We start from the raw sequence: 15,830 nt of genomic DNA, 5'->3' as shown, positions 1-15,830 counted from the left end.
CTTTTTACTCTGGCTGCTTTTAAGATTTCCACTGCTTTTGGGGGTGCCTGGGTGGCGCAGTCGGTTAAGCGTCGGACTTCAGCCAGGTCACGATCTCGCGGTCCGTGAGTTTGAGCCCCGCGTCAGGCTCTGGGCTGATGGCTCAGAGGCTGGAGCCTGTTTCCGATTCTGTGTCTCCCTCTCTCTCTGCCCCTCCCCCGTTCATGCTCTGTCTCTCTCTGTCCCAAAAATAAATAAACGTTGAAAAAAAATTTTTTTTAAAGATTTCCACTGCTTTTGAACAATTTGACTTTGTTGTGACCTGGTGTAGTTTTATTCATGTTTCCAGTGCTTAGAATTTGTTGAGATTCTTGGATTGGTGGGTTTATGGTTTTCATAAAACTTTGGAAACATTTTGGCCATAATTTCTTCAATTATTTTTCTGTACGTGACTTCTCTCCTCTGCTTTGGGGACTGTAATTATGTATTTAATAGGCTGCTTAAAATCGACCCACAGATCATTGATGCTATATTTCTTTTTAAAAATATTATTCTCTGTGTTTCATGTTGGATGCTTTTACTGCCATATCTTCATGTTTGCTAATCTTTTCTTCTGCAATGTCTAATCTGTAATTAAACTCAACCAGTTTATTTTTTTTTCATCTTAGACATTATAGTTTTCTTCATTTTTAAAGGAAGTTTTATTTATTTATGTACATAATTAATCTCTACACCCAGCGTGGGGCTCGAACTCATGACTCTGAGATCAAGAGTCACATGCTCTTCTGACTGAGCCAGCCAGGTGCCCCAAGACACTGTAGTTTTCATCTTTAAAAGTTTGAGTGTTTTATATCTTGTATGTCTCTACTTAACTTTTGAACATATGGTATACAGTTGTAATAATTATTTATTAGCATTATCTGCTAAAACTTACACTTGTGTCAGTTTGGGGAGGTTTGAATTGATTGATTTTTCTCTTCATTATGGGTCGTATTTTCCTGTTTCTTTGCATGTCTGATAGTTCTTGTTTGAATGCTAGACATTTAACCTTGGGATGGTGAATATTACTGTATTCCTATAAATATTCCTTGAATGTGTTCTGGAACACGGTTACTTGGAAGTAGTTTGAAACCTTGATAAGATTTGCAAGGTGAAACTGTGTTTTTGAGTCACGTTTAGTGCTATTACCCACTACTGGTGCAGGACTCTTCTGTGTACTTTAACCAATGCCCCAAGAATTATGCAGTTTTCTAGCTTGGGAAGTTACTTAGCCTCTCTGGTGCTGTGAGAGCAAAGCTACTTACTCTTCCCTTTACTCCTTTCTGGTGGAACTTTCCTTGGCTCAGGTAGTTTCCTCACATGCCTCTCTCTGTGCAGCTCTTTTCCTCTCTGGTGGTCTCTCTTGCAAATTCCAGCTGCCTAGCACTATCTGGACTTTATTTATTTTTTAGTTATTTAATATTTGTTTTACTGTTTATTTTTGAGAGAGGGGGAGAGAGAGAGAGAGAGAGAGCACGTGAGGGCAGGGGAGGAGCAGAGAAAGAGGGAGGTGCAGAATCTGAAGCAGGCTCCAAGCTGGAGCTGTCAGCACAGAGCCCGACGTGGGGTCTGAACCCATGAACCATGAGATCATGACCTGAGCTGAAGTCTGACGCTTAACTGACTGAGCCACCCAGGTGCCCCTTATTTATTTATTTTTAATGTTTATTTATTTTTGAGAGAGAGAAAATGCGAACGGGGAGGGGGAGAGAGAGAGGGAGACAGAGGATCTGAAGCAGGCTCCAAGGTGTCAGTGCAGAGTCCAACATGGGGCTCGAACCCTTGAACTGTGAGATCATGACCTAAGACAAAGTTGGACACTCAACCTGCTGAGCCACTCAGGCACCCTACTATCTGGACTTCAAACTCTATCTCATCAACTTAAAGTTCACTGAGATCTACCTGGATTCCCCCTTCACACATTATAGCCTGTAATCCTCTCTCTCAAGGCAGTCAGCTGGGCGATCGGAAAATTCACCTCATTTATTTCTTGCCTCTGAGGGTTTACTGTCCTTTCTCATCTGATGTCCAATATTTTGGAGATCACTGTTTCATTTTGTCCAGTGCTTTTAGCTGTTTCAAGCAGGAGAGAAAATCTTATCCTTGTTACTCCATCATGGCCAGAAGTGGACATTTGTATCTGTATTTTATTTTATTTATTTTTTCAAAGTTTATTTATTTTGACAGAGAGAGAGAGAGTGTGACTGAGTGGGGGATGGGCAGAGAGAGAGAGAATCCCAAGCAGGCTCTGTGCCAGCAGCCCAGAGCCCAATATGAGGCTCAAACCCACGAACCGTAAGATCATGACTTGAGCTGAAGTAGGTCGTGTAACAAGTTGAGCCACCCCGGCACCCCTGTATCTGTATTTTATTTTATTTTATTTTATTTTATTTTTTGAGAGAGAGCATGAGCGGGGGTGGTGGTGGTGGCGGGGCAGAGGATCCGAAGTGGGCTCTGCCTTGACAGCAGTGAGCCTGATGTAGGGCTGTAACTCACTAACCGCGAGATTATGCCAGAAGTCTGATGCTCAACCAACTGAGCCACCCAGGTGCCCTGTATCTGTATTTTAAAAATAAATTACTCATGTGATTAAGATGCAATCACTCCAATCCTAGTCTGAAGGTTAACATTTGAGGACCACTGCCCTAACCCTACTGGACTCAATGATCTTTAGTCATCCGTATACCTTTGTTTCTATGCCTTTGCTTTTCCAGTTCCCTAAGTTCTGAATATTTTCTCCTCCTTTGTTTTCCTTCCAAATCTTAAAGGTATTTTAGGTTGTTTTTTTTTTAATTTTTTTAACATTTATTCATTTTTGAGAGAGAGAGAGAGGGACAGAATGCTAGCAGGGTAGGGACAGAGAGAGAGGGAGACACAGAAACTGAAGCAAGCTCCAGGCTCTGAGCTGTCAGCACAGAGCCTGACGTGGGGCTCGAACTTCCAAACAGTGACATCATGCCCTGAGCCGAAGTCGGTGCTTAACTGACTGAACCACCCAGGCGCCCCAAAGATATTTTAGAGTTTAACCAAAATGTTATCTCCTCCTTCTCAGAGTGCCAGGGCCTCCCCACCTCTGCTGAAAAAATCATTCCTTCCTAAGTGCTTCCATAGCAAATTCATCACATTTAAGAAATCACAGTAGTTGTTTTGTTCTGCACCTTATGGTAATTGTTTACTCCCCTGTTTGTAGGATTCCTAAGGCCACTTTGTCTTTCTTGCACGAAGTAGGTATTACATAGTATGCTAAGGAATGAAGGTGAGTCTTCAAAGCAAAAAATCGAGTAGTAGAACCAAGCGGTACAGAGAGAACATCTTAGAGTTTGCATAAAGTGGTTTTAAAGCCTTGTTTGGGTTAGTAAACAGTTTCATCTTTCTTGGTGGATCTGATTGAATGCTGTGTTGAGAAGGGTTCCGAGGCCACATCTTGACTCCATGAGAAAGCTAGCCATTAGATAACAAAATGTTGGAATATCGGGGAGCCTGGGAGGCTCAGTCGGTTGAGTGTCCGACTTCGGCTCATGGCATGATCTCTGGGTTCATGAGTTTGGGCCCTGCACCAGGCTCCCTGCTGTCAGGGCAGAGCTTGTTCCCTTCTCTCTCTGCTCCTCTTGTTTTGTCTCTCTCTCACTCTCTCTCTCTCTCTCAAAAGTAAACAAACATTTTAAAAAATGTTGGAATGTCTCAGGTATTTTGATAGTTTCGGCTAAAGGTATGCAATATTTTGAAACAATAACTAATAAGTACATAACATGTCACGCAGTGTTTACATCAACTAATCTACTTCCCCGACGATGCATTGAGGTAAGTTCTATTAATATCTCCATTTTTTAGGGAAACGAAGGTGCAGAGAGGTTAAGAAACTCGCTCAAGCCGCACAGCTGGTAATTCTGGCTCCAGAGCTCCAGAGTCTGTGCTTTTTGTTCTTGTTATTCTGTCTTCGTGTTGTTTAATATTTCAGAAAAATGGAGGTAGTTAGCCCACACGCCTATACCTTTATAGTATGGAAGGGACAAACAGAATAAATGTGTTGCTTGTTAATATGGTAATGGTCCAAACGTCCCACCTTCTACATTATAGATTTGTTTTTCATGATTCTTACAGTTATGTCTGATCCTTTGTGTTTTTCTTTCTTTAGGGTCCCTTGCCAGCTCCATTTTTGACCCACTCAGATATCTTGTGGGTGCTTCAGGAGGAGTCTATGCTCTGATGGGAGGCTATTTTATGAATGTTCTAGTGGTAAGAACTTTGGGAATGGAATCTATGGACTTTTTTCTTTTAAACGATAACTGGTATTTGGGAATCATGGTGTCTTCGTTTATCAATATTCGCGGAGCACTTATCTTCCTTCTTGGCACCAGAATTTTTCTTTCATCTTTCATCTTCATTTTTATTTCCTGACCTCAAAAATGACGAATACTAAAAAAAAAAAAAAAAAAAAAAAAAAAAAAAAAAAAAAATTTAATTGAAAAATAGAAAGTCAAAATCTCTAATACAGTATCTGTCAACGGTTTCATATACCTCCTTTCAGACCTTTTTCTTTTCTTTTCTTTTTTTAATGTTTATTTTGGAGGGGGGGTGGGAGAAGGGCAGAGATGGGGAGACAGAGGATCCAAAGTGGGCTCTGTGCTGTCAGCATGTGGGGCTTGATCTTGTGACCTGAGCCGAAGTTGGATGCTTAACTGACTGAGCCACCCAGGCACCCCTCAAACCTTTTTTTCTGTCTGTATTCAAAATCCTGCCAAAATTGACTACCAAAATGGAACAACTCTTAAAGATACTGTTGTACATCTTAATGTAGAATTATCTTGGCCCTGTCTACCCATATCAGTACACAGAAATCCACTGCAGCCTGTTCAAGGGCTCCAGAGCATACTGTATAGCTGTATCCTGATTTAATCCTTCACCGAAAAAAAAAAATTGAGGTGACTAGCTTCTCACACTTGTAGATAATGCTGTAAGAATGTTCTCTTACATTTATCTCTTTGTATTTGTGATTTTTTTTTTTTTTAGGATAAATTCCTAGAAGTGGATTTATTGGATGAAGGCTTTACATTTTCATAGATAAATGCTAACTTGCCCTCCAAAGTTGGCATACCATGTTATACTCCCGTGGTATAGTATATGTGAATGCCAACCACTTTTATTTATTTATTTATTTATTTTGAGAGAGAGAGAGAGAGAGAGAGAGAGCGAGCAGGGAGGGAGGAGAGAGGGACAAAGAGAGAGGCAGAAAGAGAATTTTAAGCAGGCTTCATGTTCAATGTGGAGCCCAACTCAGGGCTCTATCCAACAACCCTGGGATCATGACCTGAGCCGAAATCAAGAGTCGGACACTCAGCCAACTAAGCGACCAAGGCGCCCTGCCAACTACTTTGTCAAAACAGCCTCAGCCTAGTGTTAAATCCTGATTAGTTGTTAACCCGTTAACCACATAGGTATACTTTAAAAATACTCTAGGAGGAAAAATATGAAGCAGTTATAAAACTATTCCAAAAATATGTCATTTAGAAAAGTGTTTTTCAAACTTTGGATTGCAATCCCATTAGTGGTTTGAACATAGTTTCAGGGATTGTGACCAAAAATTAAACAAAAAGAGGGGCACCTGGCTGGCTCAGTTGGTAGAGCGTGCAATTCTCAATCTTAGGGTCATGAGTTCAAGCCTCATGCTGGGGATGGAGCCTACTTGGAAAAAAAATAAAAAAGTAAATAAAATAATTTAAAAAATTCAGTTTATAGCACATGTAATACTGTTTGATTTATATGTGTCCTGGATTTTTATGCAAATTGTTTCCTACTGTAGGTTGTGACCCCAACAGTTTGAAAATAATTGATTTAGAATAAACATGGGTATTTCACTATCTTTACTCTTCAGGAAGAGAATAACTTGAAAGGGAAGGGAGATGTAACTCAATAAATTTTAAAGTGGAGATATCTTTTTTTTTTAAATTGTTTTAAATGTTTATTTATTTCTGAGGCAGAGAGAGACAGAGCATGAGTGGGGGAGAGGCAGAGAGAGAGGGAGACACAGAAGCAGAAGCAGGGCTCCAGGCTCTGAGCTGTCAGCATGGAGCAGGGCTCGAACCCATGAACTGTGAGATCATGACCTTAGCCGGTCGGTCGCTCAATTGACTGAGCCACCCAGGCGCCCCAAAAGTGGAGATATCTTTCTGACTCAGCAGTTCTTTGGTAACACAGGAGGATACTGTAAACTGGATTGAGATTTTTCTTTTTCTTTCTTTTTTTTTTTAAAATTTTTTTAACGTTTATTTATTTTTGAGACAGAGCATGAATGGGGGAGGGTCAGAGAGAGGGAGTCACAGAATCCTAAACAGGCTCCAGGCTCCGAGCTGTCAGCACAGAGCCCGACGCGGGGCTCGAACTCATGGACCGTGAGATCGTGACCTGAGCCGAAGTCGGCCGCTCAACCGACTGAGCCACCCAGGCGCCCCTAGATTGAGATTTTTCAAAGCTAAAACTTTATTTTTTTTAACCAATATTTTAAATTTGGGGGAAATTATCTAAAAAAATTAAGGTAATACTCAAAGTTTAGTTGACCCTTAGCTAGCCCCTATTTGGAAAGAGGATAAAGCATCGAATGTATATTAACAAAAAAAATCATATTTTCTCAGACTTAGTTTGACATCTATCTATCAATCATCTCTCTAACTATGACATGTTAAGTGTTGATTTCATATTATTTATATTTAGATTATTTCCTGCTAATTCAGTTATGTGTAGTTTATATCACAGAGTTAAATATCATGCTTCATTTTGTTCTCCAAAGGGCACCACCCTTGTACTTCCCAAATGCGTTTGAAAACTGGGCTGTTGCTGCGTTTCTTTATTTTGTAAATACTGGACACTGAACTTTAAACAAAAAAGTAGATGAAGAGAGAGCACAGTTGGGGTTTCACTTGCCAACAGATAGCTCGTATTATGACTGTTATTATTTATCTCTTTGCAAGAATTTTCGAGAAATGATCCCTGCCTTTGGAATTGTCAGACTCCTGATCATCATCCTCATAAGTAAGTTTGTTTTGTGAACACCTCGCACCTTCCATTTTATTGGTTTGCCCTCCAGGAGGCCTCAGGCTTCCTAAACACTGGCAAGGAGTGACAAAGAATTGTGGCTCCCTAGCCTTAAGCAGAAAGGTAAATGGAGGAGTTCTCACAGAGCTTCATGGGTGGTTTTTAGAGGTGCCTCAGTAATGAGGTTTTGCTTTTTTGTTTCTTTCTGGAGTGGGGGAAGTCAAGAGAGTCAGATATTTTGTCTACTTCAACCACAATAACTTCCTGTTTTATATTCTGGATTTTTCTCATTCGTACATTGGATTCTGTATATGATCTTGTCTGAGCTTGAAAACCACTGACCTAATCTATTTTTTCTTCAATTTCTAAATTCTCAGATTAAAAACAAACAAACAAAAAACCCCAAACAGATCTAGGATCCAAGCATGGGGTTTTGGCTGAGGGCTGAAGACAGGAGCAGGGGGTGAAGGATTTGAGAGGTCAGGGAACTAGCAGGACGGCGGATGTGGCTTTGGAAATCTCCAAGAATTACAGTAGAGAATTACATGCTGAAAAAATTTAGGAAGAGTGCTCAGTCTGGAGTGGAGGTGGAAATTTTAGCTGGGTCTGAACGTCAGGGGGGATCTTGGGTGGTGGCGGGGACACACTGGGTCGAAGACAAAGGGAGCCAAGGCGAGCTGGGGCCTTGTGTCTCTGAACCTGCCCCAGCTGAAGCCGGAGCCGCACAGAGGGTGTGGGGAGAAGGCAGACCCGGGGCTCGGACTGTAGGCTCATCCTTGATGGCCAACACGGAGGTGACGCTTGATAAAACCCAAGATCTGGGCCGTCCCCATGGTAAGCAAAGATGGTTCTGCTAATTGGTATCGAGTTCAATACCCACGTTGCTGGGAACAGGGCCAACTACCTCTGAGGAAAGAGACTAAATCCAGTTTACGGGCAGTTTAGCTGTAAAAACAGTGTTTCATCCTGGGAGAAGATAAGCGACTTGTTTATAGCTTATACATACCCTCTATACTATTTTTGTCCGTGGGAAGCTGAAAATGTGAGGTACAGTTGTGAGCACAGAAAGTAGAGTGAGCGCCTGGGGTCAGTGAGGAGAGTTGCCGTGGAGCAGAGCGGTCACCTGAGCTGTTGAGCGTCACTATCAGGACCAAGGGACAAGTCCTGTGACAAAAAAAAAAAAAAAAAAAAAAAAAAAAGTTGCTACACACAGGTTACCTGGGTTTCAGTCTGTTTCTTTTAGGTAATTAGGAATGACTTTTGTAAAATGATCCTCAAACCCTTGATGGGGAAATGGTTTCAATACTCTTCAATGTTGGAGTAAAAACCCTTTCCTCATGCACAGGGAATCTCCAAAAATAGTTTAGGTAACATTTTGTCATTCCCGAGGGAAGTAATAAAGCGGCTTCTTTATCTTACAGAGGAGGTAAGAGCCGCTAATGTTAGCCTTCCCCACCTCCTGGCATGCTTCATTTCTAAAGATTCTCCCGCCTGGTTGGCCTACTATTAAAGATGAGAAAAGTTAACACACGCCAGATGAACAAAACACAAGTACAGTTTTATTTTAAACCTGTTTCCTTGCGAAATGTATAGTTTTAAAATGTTTAAAAAATGGTAAATATTATTCTTAACTGTGAAGGACAGTTGGCCTGGCCTTGAGGACCTTCCTTCCTGAAGCATTATTTGTTGGATATGTCTTCTAACAAAGCAACTGAGCTAACCTTTGGAAAAAAGAAAGCTCACATTTTCACTCTTCAAAAAAATCCGCATAAAGGCAACTCTCTTAAAATTAGTGACAAACTTTTAGCAAGGACGATAACTTGGTTTATTGGAATAGGGGCTTCTTTTCAGGTGGGAAGACATGTCTCAGTGTAGAGACTGCAGCAAGGCAGAAGCAAACTCCCCTAGGAAGCAGAAAGAGCTAGGCAGAGATCTGCAGGAAGGACATGATCAGAGAGAAATAGATTGGAGAAACTGACATGCTGAGGGTTACAAAAGCTTTTTGAAAGGAGGCCTCCCACTGTGCAAGACTAGACCAGAGGAACTGTTTCCAGTTGTTACCCCCTCCTCCAGTGGTTTTCTTCCACTTTTCTAGTTCTATCTCTGTTATTTATACTGGATTAAGAAATTCAAATGATTGAAAATAGGACACAGCCACATTTATCCAGCATTTATGTGTACTCGTCATTTATAGTTAAATTGAATACTTCCTCGACCTCAATTCCTGTCTAGTCACTTGAACGCTGATCAATACAGTATTGAAAGGGGAACTGGGCAGAACACATGGTCCTGATGCTATTTTCCCAAAGGCAAGGACTGGGTCTTTCCATCTCCGAGGACACAGTGGTTCACTAAGTGGAGCACAGGGAGTTGGGGTGTGGAATGTGACAGCTGCATGAGATGTTTCCAAGTGCAGGGCACATGGAGGGTGGACTTCTAGGCCAAGAAACCCCAGGAGCTCTTTTTGCATCATGGATCTGACTTATTTGAAGAATGTCTAAGTTCTGGGCTCTCACTGTTCTACTGGAGAATGTGGACTCGTTTCCTTTCTTGGCCTGGTGGTTCTTAGAGGCAGTTGGTGCGGTGGGTGAGAGGCAAGCCTCCATAGCCAGACTTCTTTTTTTTTTTTTTTAATGTTTATTTATTATTGAGAGAGAGACACACATACACAGAGCATGAGTAGGGGAGGGGCAGACACAGAATCCGAAGTAGGCTCCAGGCTCTGAGCTGTCAGCACAGAGCCTGACGCAGGGCTCGAACTCACAAACCGCGAGATCATGACCTGAGCTGAAGTCAGACGCTCAACCGACTGAGCCACCCAGGCGCCCCTCCATAGCCAGACTTCTTAAGGTTCAAATCCTGCCCTTGCCTCTGAGCTGTGTGGCCTTGGACAAGCACTTACCCTCTGTGTTTTTGTTTCCTTATGTATAAGATGCCACGGTAATTCCTCACTTGGATTGCGGCAATATCAATAATCTAGGTGGTCTTCCTGCCCCTGGCCTTGCTCCTTTACGCTCTTTCCTATATAGCAGCCAGAATGATCTTTTAAAAGTGTAAGTCGGATCATATCACTCCTGTGCTCAAAGGCTTTCAAAGGTTTCCTACCACTTGGAGTCAAAGCCCTTACACTGGCTCCTTAAAGCCCTTCCATGATTGGTCCCCCACCCCTCACCTATAATTTTATCCCAAACTGTAGTCTAGAATCACCTGGAGGTCTTGTTAAAACAGATTTCTGAGCCTCATCTTCAGAGTTTCTGGTTCAATAAGGCTGGGGGTGGGCCTGAGAATTTCAGTGTTTAGTAAGTTCCCAGGTGAATGTTAACGCTTGGAGGGGCAGGGAATCATGCTTTGAAAACCACCCATCCAGCCAGCAACTCTGCTTTGGGATTCCTCCAGCACCCCAGGCACATTTCCTGCCTCAGGGACTTTGCACCTGCTCTTCCCTCTGCCTGGAAGACTCTTATTTCAGATGTCGTCAGCACGGCTTGCTCTCTTCTCTCCCTCAAATGTCATATTCTCAGTGAGACTGTCCCCGACTCTATTAAAAATTACACCCTACTCCCAGCATTCCTAATCCTCCTTCCTCTCATTGCATTTTCTCGATAGCCCTTACCACCATTTGATGTATTGTGTGTTTTACTTATTCGTGTGCCTCCCCCGCGAGACTGTCAGCTCCGTGAAGCAGGGCTCTTCACTGCAGTATCCCTACCACCTTCTCTGGCACAGAGAAGATAACCAATAAATGCTTGTTGGATGAATACATCTGTAAAGTGGGATAGTGATATACTTATTTCCTAGGGTTGTTGTGAGGATTAGTGAGTGAATACTCAAGGTTCTTACTACAGCACCTGGCACAGAGTAAGTCTCCATAAGTGTTAGCAGCTACCATTGTCAGAAAGGAGTCAAAAACATCTGGTGCACTGTTGTGGCGATTCTGGGGCTTCACCAGGTTGTTTTTCTTTCTAGTTGTGTCGGATATGGGATTTGCTCTCTACAGAAGGTTCTTTGTCCCTGCAAATGGGTCACCGGTGAGTTCAGTTTATTATTATTATTATTTTAAGTTTATTTTGAGAGGGGGGAGCGGTGGAGAGAGAGAGAGAGAGAGAGAGAGAATCCCACGCAGGCTCCATGTTGTCAGCGCAGAGCCTGACTCGGGGTTTCATCTCACGAACTCGTGAGATCATGACCTGAGCCGAAATCAGGAGTCATACGCTCAACTGGCTGAGCCACCCAGGCGCCACCAGCTTATTATTTTTTTAAGTGAAAATTGTTTATCAGTAGCTTAAAAGGGTCAGCAAATGGGGACAACAAGTCTATGACTTAGGGCAGCCAAATTTCCATTTGGAAGTTAAGCAAATTCCTGAAGACTTTTGGATTGTCCTTTTCACTTAACTGTCTCAGAGCCCTGACGTCGGCTCTGCTTTCCTGCACCTGACCTACTGGTGGCTATTGGTAGCGAAACAGGAGAGAAGGGATTTTACTGTCCCTAGAGAATAAAAAGCAGATTGAAAACAGCAAAGAGGGGCGCCTGGGTGGCGCAGTCGGTTAAGCGTCCGACTTCAGCCAGGTCACGATCTCGCGGTCCGTGAGTTCGAGCCCTGTGTCGGGCTCTGGGCTGATGGCTCAGAGCCTGGAGCCTGTTTCCGATTCTGTGTCTCCCTCTCTCTCTGCCCCTCCCCCGTTCATGCTCTGTCTCTCTCTGTCCCAAAAATAAATAAACGTTGAAAAAAAAAAATCTTTAAAAGAAAACAGCAAAGAAAATTTGGGTCTGGATGAATTTGCAATACAAAGAAAACTGACAAAGATTTCCAGTTTCGTGGTGATTAGTCTTTGAATTTGGTAGTTTGTTTGCATATTTGTGTGTATATTATCTATGTTCTCATTCTGACATTCCATTTATGTGGGGTCAGACAGTGCTCCCACAGAGATCCCTTGTGGCAATGCAACACATTCTCTCGGGATTATGTAGAACCATCCCCAACGCGATGATGATAGAGAATGAGAAACACGGCTCTCTTGTGTACTTGGAGAGTTGATGAAATAACATGTTTTAGCTTTGTATGTTTTTAGAACATCTCTTTGCACATGCAGCTTTGTGTCTCTTTTGCCTCACTGCCTTGTTCCTCAGGCTTTTAAGGCTCTTGTTTGACTCTGATGGTACTTGTTTTTTTAGAGATGCAATTGAAATATGCAATTAGCATGTTCTTCACTTATTTCCATTTCTTCCCCCTTCCTCCCAAGGTGTCTTTTGCAGCCCACATTGCGGGTGGATTCGCTGGAATGTCCATAGGTTACACTGTGTTTAGCTGCTTTGATAAGGCACTGCTGAAGGACCCAAGATTTTGGATAGCAATTGCAGCTTATTCAGCGTGTGTCTTATTTGCTGTGTTTTTCAACATTTTCCTGTCCCCAGCAAACTGACCTGCCTCTAGTCTAAGCCAAATAATGAAAAGAGCTATCTGGGAAAAAAAACTGAAGTCTACGAAGAGACAGAGAAGTCCTTGCAAATGCTAACAATTTTATAAAGAGGTCAAAACATGATTCAAGTCATCAGTTGCAAAGACTGTTTACAAAGGAATCAGGGTTAGGGAAGGGGCTTCTGAATGCAGAGGGAGGGAAAAGGAAGAGAGAAAAGGGGAGGGACAGAAAAAGCAGGGGTTGGCTCTTTCCAGACATGCGGTGTGCATTGTATGTATCCTCTAAAAGACACTTGGTCTCCTTGGAGGATATGTTGTAGAGACTGCTTGATATAATCCACAAATACTGTACTGTGCTGATAATAAAAACTTTTTGTACCTGTGCCAGACTATTGATAATCACTTTCAATCACCTTTGGGGTGGATGAGGTGGTTTATACACATTATTGCTAATCTTTTCAACAACCCAGAAAGGTGGCTATTACTCTGCATCTAGAGAGGAGGACATGGAAACTCATTAAAAAAAAAAAAAAATCAAGTAACTTGTCTAGGAGGGAGCAGGATTTAAAGGTTGGTACTGACTCAAAAGCCCATACTATCCTTCCTTACTGGTCTAATGATGCTGTGTTCCCCAAACACTTAAAGTTGAGAGTATCTTGGAGTATATGAACAAACATTACTGAGAGCACCCCATGAATGGTAGAAATACCTTATGAAAGAAGACTGAAAATTTCCTGGACTGCTAGTTTAAGATTCTAGAAGTATGTCTAGGATCCCAAGGGACCTAGAACTAGCTTTCTCGTGCACACTGGGTACCTGGACTTTTGGTATTCTCACCCATAAGATATTTTCATCCTTTCCATGGCTGGTGGCTTTCCTGGGAGTGGGCAGAATTTATTTACAAAAGGTAAAATGTCATGTCTGAAAGCTGAGTAGCCTGTCTCCTTTCCTATTATAGAACCTGGATTGTTGGCCATTCTCTTTCCAAAATGGTAGTTTGGGGCCACCTGAACACAGGGAATACATGTTTTTTTCTTTCATCATTGACCTGTTTCATCATTTATTAAAATTAAAAAAAAATGTTTATTTTTGAGAGACAGAGGTGAGCAGGAGAGGGGCAGAGAGAGAGGGAGACAGAATATGAAGCAGGCTCCAGGCTCTGAGCTGTCAGCACAGAGCCTGACGTGGGCCATGAACCTTTGAACCCACCAACTGCGAGATTATGACCTGAGCCGAAGTTGGACACTTAACCGACCGAGCTACCTGGGTGCCCCAACATGTCTTATTTATAAACAACTAGCTAAACACGTTGCTATATTCTGAAAGGAGCATCCATACTTACTTAGATATATTGAGAAAAGTAGTTCAACATTTTGAGAAAAACGGATCTGAGATTTGTTAAAAACATATTCTTTGAGCGTGAGAATATGCATGTGTTTTTGCTTAAACAAAGATTCGAACAAGAACTTAAAAGATAAGAGTCCCTTTTATCTTCCCGTCCCAAACCCTGCTCTTTTCCCTTGGTGGTGACCGATGTCAACAGCTGGGTGTGTATTCTTGCAGACCTTTTTCTGTCCAGCGTGTGCAGAAAGGATTTTCGTTGATGCCTAATCACTCACTGCGCTGAATGGCACTGAATCTGCTCTGTACCCTCAAAGGGACAAGTTCAGAAAACAAGTTGAAGATGACTGTGATCGAACTTCGAAGGAGAATTTGCTTCTCGGATTTACCTCAACTACGCTTTGGGTTAATCTCTCTGTTTTAGCTAATTAAATATACATATGAAATGTATGTTTTAATGAGATAAGTGAGATTATACTACATGGATTGTTCGGTCACTTGCTTTACAATGTGACATAGGGACCCTATTCTCGGAGTTGCTGAGTGAGAAAGTTGTAGTTATTTAACCACGTCTCTACTGGACATTGAAGTTGTTGCTGCTTTTGTACTATTGTCTACAGTGCTATGTGACCTTCCTAGTACATGCAGTGTGTCTTTGAGTATGTTTGCTGAGTGAATATTTTGAACATCCAGAAGCAGAAATGCTATGTTAATTTTGATAGATTTTGGGGGCACCTGGGTGGCTCAGTTGGTTGAGCGTCCGACTCTTGAACTCAGCTCAGGTCTTTTTTTTTTTTTTTTTTTTTTTTTAAGTTTATTTATTTATTTTGAGAACTCAGCTCAGGCCTTGATCTTAGGGTTGTTGAGTTCAAGCCCTGCGTTGAGCATGGAGCCTACTTAAAACAACAACAATGACAAACAAAAAACCAACAAAAACCCTGCCTTTTAAGTAGCTGCATCCATTTGTTGACAGTTTATGATAGTAACAGATTCCTTACACTTGTGCCAAGAGCAGGTATGTCTTTGAAAAAGATGTCAGCCCAGAGCCCGCTTTGGATCCTGTGTCTCCCTCTCTCTCTGCCCCGACCCTGCTTGTGTTCTCTCTCACTCGCTCTCTCTCTCTCTCTCTAAAATAAAACATTAAGATGAAATAGCCAATGTCTAAAAAAATTTGCATTTTTGATAGTTAAAGAAATACTTCATTTAAATTTGTATTTGACTACTGAGGCTTAGTGTTTTTCAAGTTTATTAATAATCTATGCATAGTTTATGTATTACACATAATATGTAAGTTATATAATACATAAATACAAATATGAATATATATGTATAATTTTTTCCCCTATGAAATAGTTGCATTTAATCTGAAAAGTATTTGTTAGCTGGCAAAGAAGCCCAGGGAAGGAGCACCTGGCTTGCTCAGTTCGTAGACCATGTGACTCTTGATCTTGGGCTTGTAAGTTTGAGCCCCATGCTAGGGAGTAGAGGTTACTTAAAAACAAAAAAAAAATCTTAGGAAAAAAAAAAAAAGCCCAGCAAAGAAAAAATAGTCCTTTGTCATGGCCAACCCATCAGGTCACTAGCTGTGAAGAGAGACCTTTAATGACCTAAATGGAAATGTAACTGTATGTAACAGAAAACTAGACAGAGAAACAGAATTCATTTAACTATGAAATTGGACATGACCCATTGATTATTAAGATTGATGACTAAGAAGTTACTATTTAGTGAGAAAGACTTTTTGGTACCAGCCACATCATTCACATAACCAAAAACAGTGATATCTAATTTCCCCAGGAGGCAAAACTACTGTAAAGAAAAACAAAATCACCCAAACATCTGGTGTTCTAAATTTAGCATCTCTGAATTATAGAGGAACCACCTATTCAGCTTAATTTGGGGCTCGTAACTGTAGTCTTCTAAACTGCTGTGTTATTGGAAATATTGGAAATATTCTTTATCTGCCCTGTCCAATAAAGCAGCTACTAGGCACATGAAGCTTTTAAATTTTAGTTAAAATTAAAT

The 15,830-nt window shown here is 41.6% G+C and overlaps 1 protein-coding gene and 1 long non-coding RNA gene across 8 annotated transcripts in view; one reads left to right on the top strand and one right to left on the bottom strand.

Moving 5' to 3' along the window:
- The window catches only part of RHBDL2 (rhomboid like 2), a 55,085-nt gene extending 40,830 nt beyond the window's left edge, over positions 1-14,255 (top strand). For 5 of the 7 annotated variants that reach the window (XM_023258506.2, XM_023258505.2, XM_019836692.3 and 2 more), the window contains 4 exons: positions 4,154-4,254; positions 6,984-7,044; positions 11,014-11,075; positions 12,289-12,847. In XM_023258506.2, coding sequence (XP_023114274.1) covers positions 4,154-4,254; positions 6,984-7,044; positions 11,014-11,075; positions 12,289-12,468 — 404 coding nt within the window. In that variant the 3' untranslated portion in view covers positions 12,469-12,847. Of the gene's footprint in view, positions 1-4,153; positions 4,255-6,983; positions 7,045-11,013; positions 11,076-12,288; positions 12,848-14,027 lie in introns of those variants that run through there. The other 2 variants (XM_045035568.1, XM_045035569.1) reach the window with 2 other exon arrangements.
- LOC102901732 overlaps positions 3,776-15,830 on the bottom strand; it is a 28,847-nt gene continuing 16,792 nt past the window's right edge. Inside the window, exons 2-3 of the long non-coding RNA XR_440885.5 lie at positions 8,054-8,211; positions 3,776-4,434 (exon numbers count right to left, since the gene is read on the bottom strand). This is a non-coding gene — a long non-coding RNA (uncharacterized LOC102901732). The remainder of the gene's footprint in view (positions 4,435-8,053; positions 8,212-15,830) is intronic.

Source organism: Felis catus, chromosome C1 (assembly GCF_018350175.1).
Source record: "Felis catus isolate Fca126 chromosome C1, F.catus_Fca126_mat1.0, whole genome shotgun sequence".
Taxonomy (NCBI): domain Eukaryota; kingdom Metazoa; phylum Chordata; class Mammalia; order Carnivora; family Felidae; genus Felis; species Felis catus.
Note: the sequence above shows the minus strand (reverse complement) of the source record. Positions and strands in the feature narration are given on the sequence as shown.